Here is an 8,604-nt window from a genome sequence, read left to right as displayed (position 1 = left end):
CAGGCCACAGCGCTGGAAAAGAGCCAAGTGGCCAGGTCGGCAGGTGTCAGTGAGGCTGGGGTGCAGTGGCCAGGTACTTGAGGCCCACAGTCCCATCCACTCTGTCTTCCCACCATCCAAAGCACTGATGATTGCTGCATTCGTTAATGCAGCAACACTGCTCATTCACAGACTGATACAGTCAGATGTGTGGGTCATACACAAAGGTCCCTCGGCCCCTTGAGGATGTCCATCTCTAGCACCTTCCAAAGTCACTTTATCCCATTTCTGACCGTTATCTCCATGGCCTAACATGCCATGGCATCGCTGCTACACGTCCAAATACGTATTGCATCTTAGGAGTGTTTGTACCTCCGCCACCCTTTCAGCCAGTGCGTCCCATATTACTCTGTCCAAAAGGTCCTCAGCACCTCACCTGTCAACCTCATGGCACTCAATTAAAATAAAGGCCACCAGATTAGTCATCTCTCTGCCAAGAGGAAATGTTGCCTTCTGTCCACTGGGTCTATGCCCCTTATAATGGTATGAAAGTCAATAATGTGACCCATCAATCTCCTGTGCTCCATGGCTAATGCCACAAGTTTATGCAATGTTTCCTCATTACTCCAACTCTCCAGGCCAGCATGCATCCTGGTCAGGAACCTCTGCACTCTCTCCACTCCAATACCATCCCTCCCATGAAGCACAGGTCACAACTGAACGCAAAAGTGTAGCTGTGGCCTCGACAGTGTTTACTGCACTTGCAACATGACCTCCCTTTACCTACATTCTATTCCTCAGCTAATAAAGGCAAGTCTGGCTTTTACCTTGGTAAACGCCTTATGTTCCTGTTCTGATACCTTAATGGGTCTGCCCAGCAAGGCCCCAGTAATCGTCCTTATTTTCCACGGTTCTACCATTTCTCCTGTATTCCCATACCTTGTTTGTCTTGCCCAAGTGCATAACTTCACACTTATCCACATTCCATTCCATGTGGCATTCCTGAGGCCATCTGACCAGCCTGTCTGTATGCGCGTATAATGTTTGGGTCTCCTCTTGACTATTTACCACCCACCAATGTTCGTCTCCTTAGGTTCTTGAAGGTTGAGCGAATTATGAGGCTGGGGGGCGTGGGTGCACAGTGGAGGGCACTTCACAATTGTTGGAGGAGCTGGCAAAGACAGAGAGTGCTGAGCAGCCAGAGGACTGCAGGGGACCTGGCACATGCTGAGTCGGTGCCTGATAATGTCCCTCTGGAATCGTCCGTGATGCAGCAGCTGCAGGAAATGCGGCCGAGTGTGCAGGAGCATCTGGGAGTGATACATGAGACTACACTTCAATTGGTGTCTATGGTGGAGGAGTCCACGCGGAGCATGAGTGATGCCATGAGCCTCATGTCAGAGCATCATGCTTCCTCCATGGAATCAGCATCCTGTGATCACACACTATCTGCACGTTCATGGAGTGGAAGCCCTTCCTGTTGACGAAGGCACTGGGCCCACCTGCTGGTGCCTTAATGGCCACATGTGCAGTCTAATGCACCCTGGATGCGGGGGAAGACAGCAATGGCCGCGAAGCCTCTGGCTCACTGTGTCTGGCTTACCTGGTCCCAACGGAAGTGGATGGGGGTCAATGCACATCTGAACAGAGCATCTGTGACCTGCTTGACACAAGTGTGCACAGCTGATGGGAGACACTGCAAAGATCACCTACCGAGCCCTGGAAGGAGCCAGAGGCATAGCAGTTGAGGGCAACTGTGACCTTCAGAGCCACTGGCATGGGGTGTCCACCCACACAGTTAGGAGATATCTCGGGGACAATCATCTGACAAATGTAGTTGATTGTCTCCCTTGACAATCGGAGCCTACTTTGGCACTGCACCTCAGTCGTATTGAGGTAGCTGCTTCGCCGCCTGTATACCCTGGCAGCAGAATAGTGATGTCTTCTGCGGCCCCTTCCACCTTGGAGTACCTCTTGGCCCAGCGCCCCTTGTGCCTGCGTCTGTACTCCCAAAGGTGGCTCCCCTGGAGGCTGATTGTCCAGTCCTGGCCTCCTCCTTATCCTAGCCCTCCCTTCCGCCTCAGAGGAGCTGCATCCAGTGGACACATCAGAACCCATACTCAGGCTAAACAGAGGCCTTCGGAAAGCTGCAGGCCCGATAAGGATTACTGACTGCAGAGTGCTGACCTGAAGGTTCAAAGTACACAGAAAGCTGCTGGAATTTGTTCTGAACTGCTACAGATCATACAGGCAAGTTTAAAATACTTTCTGCAATCAACACTCACAGACCAGATTGACAACCCCACTGAGCCCTCTTATCCCACCCATGGATGAGTTTTATTAAAAAGTCTCCTATCCGCCTGCCCGTTGTGCCCGTGCGCCGACCCGAAGATCGCATGGGCGCCTGAAAATCGTCGTCCATTGATGAATTAAGGGCCTTAACTAGCTCGTTAATTAGTGGTGGGTGTGTGTCGAACTTCATTGTGCGCCTGCCCAGCGAAATATCGCGATGGCGCGTGGTGATGTTGGGACGCTCGCCCGCCACCACCCCCTCCCCCACCCCGTACGTCACCCAGAAAATTCTGCCCTAGGAGTTACTATAGTAGTAATTTACAGACCTATGTATGTTCTTGAAATTTCTTCTTTTGTTAATAAATGTTTAACTTAGTTTTCTAAAAAACCTCTGACATCTTGGTAGGCTTATTACTTCTGAATTCAGGGCATGCATCTCAAAATAAATACAAATTGCAAAACCATTGTGATAGTGGGATCAAGTTTCCCTTGTGGATTAGATCCACCTGCCACACATCATCTGCTGCACCGTAAAACTGGCACTGGGCAGAGTGTCAGTTTCACTGTTCCCACTGCCAGAAATGTTCACCAGGGTAGGGGAAGGGCGTGGCAGGGATTGTGCTCTCCCCACTACTGAGGCCAATTCAATTTCTTAAAAAGCTTGTTGGAAATGAAGGCTGGAATATTTAAAGAGGCATACAGGTTTCAGGAGCTGTTGGTTTCTGATCCAAATGGTCCACAGCCACACGCAGAGCTTTCTCTACATGTGCTCCCACTTTTCTGGCAGCTGCTGTGACTCCTTCATCCCCCAACATTCCAGGCTTTCTCGGATCTTTACTCCAATTTCCATGGTGCAGAGATGGATCCTATGGGACAAAGGATATCCCTTTAAGAGATAGTTACTGAGCCCTCTGAGGGACCACCCCCAGTTAAAGGCACAATGGCAATACAACCAACACCACCTGCTCTGCAGGACAACCATTGAGCAGGCTTTCAGGCTTCTGAAGCAATTCTGGCACCTGGACCTGTCGAGTGGTACACTGCAGTACCCTCCTGACTCGGTCTCTGTCATTGTGGTGGTCTGCTGTGCTCTCCATAATATTGCCCTTCAGTGAGGTGTGGACCTTGAGGACATTGAGGCTCTGGAGAGAGACAGCTCAACCTGGGAAGAGCTGGAGGAGGAGGTAAGAGAGGAGGAGGAACAGGAGACAGAGAACATGACACTGAACAGAGAGGTATCCTTGCTGCATGATGACGTGGCCTCCTCCTGCCACCTTCCAGGGAGAAGAGGACCTCCCTCCTTTCCCTCATGGCCTCTAGCATTAAATCCAGGTTGGCAGCGATGAAGTGAGGGGCAGCCTAGGACCAGGTGCCAGGCCTCTAGCTCTGCTGTGTCATCTTGCTTCCCTCTGGTGCCCTGGAAGGCTTTGACACAATCACCTGGTTTCTCTCTTAGGACAATCAACAGCCTCAGTGATACTTGCTGTGAGGGATCGAGTCAAAATCAGCCCCACACATCATCTGACCTGCTTCTATTCCTATCCCCAGTGGGTCAAAATGCCCAGGAAACCCATTTCCATGTCAATTAAGGGCTCAACTGTGTGAAAATCTTAGCTTTAATCAGTAGGCGGTTTCTGCTGTTCTTGCAACCTTGATGAAAATCCAGCCAGAAAGACTGAATGTTTGGGGCCTCAGAGGCAGGAATGGAGACTGAGTGGGCCTCAAAAAGTATTAGCACTGACCGGTCACACGGCAAAAAAGCAACTGACCTCATGAAGGAACTTCTAAATGTAAGCCTAGGAGGCTGCCTGGAATTTTCCAGTCAGCCTGCAGTTTCTCAACATAACAGAAGACAGATCAACTGCCTGCAGGCAGGCACCAGCAGCCACGGCAGGGTGCAAGCATTCCAGGCAGGCCTGGGTGGGGGTCTAACCGAAGGTCACACTATAGAGCAGCTCCCCCCAGTGGTGGCCTGGCTGCCTTTTCTGTTTTTTACGAAAGCTTTTAATAAGTGGCTGAGAGAGCAGCCTCTTGTTGAAACACACTCCCCGTTCCTTACCTTGTATTGTGGCTGCTTCGCTGAAGCTGGAAAGCATCATGGTCCTCCAGCTTCGAGGGATTGCCCGCCGCCCTTAATTGGACAGGGAGCCTGTCTCCATGCCAATTTAAAGCTCACCCATTTGAAAATCTTAACTTTAATTAATGTCCCCTGGAGGGGGCTTTGTGACCCACAGAGAGACCTGGTTGTTGTTTCCCGCACCTCTCTAATGAAAATCTAGCTTTTGGTCGCTCTCCCACTATCATACTTTCTGGAACTGTTTACAATATCAGGAGGGAGACAGATTACCAGCAAGAGTGACACAGATTGCAAATGATTTAAATTCATTTTTGTTGTGACCTCCATCAAACTATTTTTTTGTTTATAGTTTCTTTGGAATTGGTGCTACTGTTTTGTTCTTGGAAGCTGCTGGTTTCCTTTGGTCCAGATCTTCAGGATTTGGACAATCGTTTTGTTGTTTCTGCACTAAATTATATCATTCTCCCATCAAAAGAAGTTAATTTCCCAAGATATTCCTGCAAAGAGTAAAACCAATTACTGCATGTTTTTTGCACTTTAGAGTTTTCCACGCATTCTCCACCTTTGTAATGTTAGCTAATTTGTAGACCTACTTAGCTTGCCTTTATACAGGGATTACGAGTCTTTTATTGGTGTTTCTATTTGTGAAGACTGCTATTCAGTAAAATAAAAGCTGGCAGCAGTGAGAACAAAAACTGTCCTCTTGAGTCAGGTTATTTTTTCTAAATAGAACATACCATATAGCAGCATTTTGCTGACTCAGATAAAAGTTAATTTAAATGTCAATGCTCTTTATAGACTGAACGGACCAGGGCAAGTATAAAACAGGCAAACCTCTGAATCCACGAGTCACTGAGGACAGAGAGCTCAACATGGGAAAGGTAAATAAAGGTTTTAAACTTTTGATTTATAAATATATATATATTTAGGATTCATATTCTCTCAACATGTTTGGTTTACGTTCACCAAAATACAATCTTCTCTCCTCCTCCAGGTACTATGCCCTCAGAAGCTGTTGGCGAGCATGGACTTTCATTAGATTGGTCTATGCTTATGCATGGCAAAGTGCTGCAGTGGTTTGCTGTTGCCTTCTGCAGTATGGCTGACCAGGAAGCTGTCCCATTTTTTACTGCCTGCCATCAGACATATTGGAAGGATTACAGGCTGATAATCAATCTGTTTGGCCACACTGTGAACACACTTCCTATGGCCATCAAGTCCTGAAGAGGGACTGTGAACCCAGAGCTTCTGGCCCAGAGGTAGGGAGGCTACCACTGTGCCACAAGATCTTCCTATACAGTTTTCTCTAGCTAGGCGAATTGGAAAGTTTGAATGATAGCATAGTCCATTGCCATGATCAATGCCACTGCATGGTTGATCAACAATAACATGAGCATGGTGACAGGTGGAACATTTGGTCTTGGTATAGACCCATCTTTTGATTCTTTTTTTGTCCCATTACCATCACTTTTTGCCTTGCATCATCATGTCATTTGTCATTTACTCTCTCCTACCTTCCAGCCCTTTCACTTTGTTCTTTCCTCCCCTTCTCCTATTTCCTGTCTCTACACTCGCTTAAAACTTGTTACACCCCTAATTTTTTCATTTAGAAATCCATATGAAAATTGAAGTAACACTCCTACTCAACTACTGGACAACAAAGACTTCTTTTGATTAAACAACTGCTCTGGTTGGTAGCAAAACAAATCAAATATTTTTTTGTTCTTCTGCGACAATACAGATCATCTTTTACGAGGACAGGAACTTCCAGGGTCGGCACCATGAGTGCAGTACTGACTGTGCTGACCTATCCCCTTACTTCAGCCGCTGTAACTCCATCCGTGTTGAGAGTGACTGGTGGGTGGCGTATGAGAAACCCAATTACATGGGATACCAGTATGTTCTGACCAAGGGGGAATATCCTAACTACCAGCGCTGGATGGGATTCAATGACAACATCAGGTCATGTCGGACATACCCATATGTAAGTTTCAAGCTTGTGCATCCTTTTCTCTGCTTTCTGTAGCCAAAATTGTCTTTGAGTATTGATGAAACGAGGCATGGTGTTGAAGCTTTTTGTCTTGCATTCATCAGGACAGAATTGCAAGAATACCAAATCTCAAAGGGAACAACAATTTATGTTGCATCATAACAATTGTCATGAATGATATCTGGACATATACAGAGTTGAATATATACAGTATCTAATTTTAAGAGTGAACTGAAAAGATATCATACCATGTAGTCAAGAGATAAGCTTGAGTTCAAGCTGCAATCAGTTACCCTTAGCTTTAAGAATCACTACATTATTATATATTAGCAGCTAATTAAAGTTGAAATAGAAGTACAAACATCCAATTAAAATTGCATCTAATTGGAACTTATTAATATGAAATAAACTGCCCAGAATGTCACAATAACCAATAATGTACAGGACTGTCATAGAACTTACTGTGCAAGGAGCTGCTTGCATCGTTGATTACGATTGAAGGTAGATACAGAAAGGTAAAAGGAAAGCACTGACGAGCTATGTGCCTTTATCTGTCCCTGTTCGAAACAGAAGGCAAATAAGAAATAACAGGCACTCCCAGAGTATTTGTGGGTTGCAGTCAGGAATTTATAACATGATTAATAAAAGCATTCAGACTTTACATCGACAGCATTTTTATTCACAACTGTAATAGATATGTAATCAAAACAGATTGGAGTGAGAGGTTAAGTCACAATTTTCTTTATTCAGAAAGAAGTAATATTGTATAGAATTATCAATAGATAGAACAACAGCGTATTAATAATTACAGGAATATTCAATTTTTAGAATTTCTGTTTCCATGGATTTACATTTTTAGCATTTTCAAGAGCTAACCGTTTATGTTGTCATTGTGGATTTAATTGTACAGTGTTTTAGGAATGGAATTTTACATTTAGCAGATTTGCAAATAAGAAAAATCATTGTTAGTATATTAAGTGCCATTTTTACATTAATTTTATGATTTTGTTAATTTTATAGTCCAGTGGAGGATCTTACAGAATGAAGATTTACGAGAGACCTGACTTTGGAGGACAGATGATGGAATTCATGGATGACTGTCCATCTGTCTATGATCGTTTCCGTTACCGTGACATTCACTCCTGCCAAGTGATGGATGGTTACTGGATCTTCTATGAACATCCCAACTACAGAGGCCGACAGTACTTCATGAGACCCGGCGAATACAGGAGATACGGTGACTGGGGAGCAACCTGTCCAACTATTGGATCCTTCCGCCGTGTAATGGATTTCTAATTCATTAATTAAAGATTTGTGTTGCTGGAAATTACTCAGTAATTAAGTAATAAAGATAATAATATTCTATAAGGTTTATGCATTCTTATTTTGTGAATGACTAAAAGCAGAGTTATGTTTTAAAAACATTGAGGTTGGTGTACCAATAAATTTTGCAAGGGCACAAAATGAATTCTTAAGCATTTCACTGCAATTCCTCAAGAACCATCTAGGAATGCAGCATCCATGTCTAGGGAAGAACTAGTTGCTTAGCTATCCCATCTGAACTATCTTGCATCAACTAGTCCAAATTAACACTCATATGATCAATCCCCTATTAGCAAAATTATATGCTATTGGGCAGACAACTTAAATTCTCACTGCCAAAATCTTTAAAAAGGAAGCCAGACCATGAAATCATGAACAAACATTTCTTTATTAGTTTTTATATTAATAGAATAAGCAGCACTTTAAAATCAATCGGTAGGAATACTCAAGGTATCAACATTTTTTTATTTGTTCATGGGAATCACTGGCTAGGTCAGCATCTGTTGTTCATCCCTAATTGCCCTTGAGAACTGAGTGACTTGCTAGGCCATTTCAGGGTGCATTTAAGAGTCAACCACATTGTCATGGGTCTGGAATCACATATAGGCCAGACCAGGTAAGGACAGCAGATTTCCTTCCCTAAAGGGCATAAGTGAACCGGATGGGTTTTTACAAAAATCAACATGGGCATCATTAGACTTTTAAGTCCAGATTTTTTATTGAATTCAATTTGAATCCAGGTCCCAGAGCATTACCCGGGGTCTCTGGATTACCAGTCCTGTGACAATGCCACTACGCCACCACCTGTCCATCTGAAGACCTCACAGCTGCCTATGATACAACATGGCACACTGGCCTGCTCTTAAAACTACCTGGGTTGGGACAGTTGTTGAAACACTTCTTCATAACAGATAATTCAGAGTCCACCTTGGGCAAGGGAGAA

The 8,604-nt window shown here is 44.8% G+C and overlaps 1 protein-coding gene across 3 annotated transcripts; it reads left to right on the top strand.

Annotated features, from left to right (window-relative positions):
* Positions 1–5,220: 5,220 nt before the first annotated feature.
* LOC121284904 (gamma-crystallin S-1-like) lies at positions 5,221–7,634 on the top strand. Of its 3 annotated transcripts, none has more exons than XM_041200787.1 (3): positions 5,221–5,229; positions 6,090–6,332; positions 7,359–7,634. In XM_041200787.1, exons 1-3 carry the CDS (start codon positions 5,221–5,223, stop codon positions 7,632–7,634), a joined length of 528 nt encoding a protein of 175 aa, XP_041056721.1. The 3 variants fall into 3 exon arrangements, with proteins under 3 accessions (XP_041056721.1, XP_041056722.1, XP_041056720.1); XM_041200788.1 differs by having other exon boundaries at positions 6,090–6,336; positions 7,369–7,634; XM_041200786.1 differs by lacking the exon at positions 5,221–5,229 and adding an exon at positions 5,402–5,413.
* The last annotated feature ends 970 nt before the right edge of the window (positions 7,635–8,604 follow it).

The sequence above is a fragment of the Carcharodon carcharias genome, chromosome 12, assembly GCF_017639515.1.
Source record: "Carcharodon carcharias isolate sCarCar2 chromosome 12, sCarCar2.pri, whole genome shotgun sequence".
NCBI lineage: Eukaryota > Metazoa > Chordata > Chondrichthyes > Lamniformes > Lamnidae > Carcharodon > Carcharodon carcharias.
The sequence above is the reverse complement of the archived record's forward strand: the minus strand, read 5'-3'. Positions and strand labels throughout refer to the sequence as shown.

Coding starts and splice junctions, on each gene's coding strand:
- LOC121284904 (XM_041200786.1), top strand. Junction 6,333..7,358: donor CATGTCGGACATACCCATAT/GTAAGTTTCAAG, acceptor TTAATTTTATAG/TCCAGTGGAGGATCTTACAG.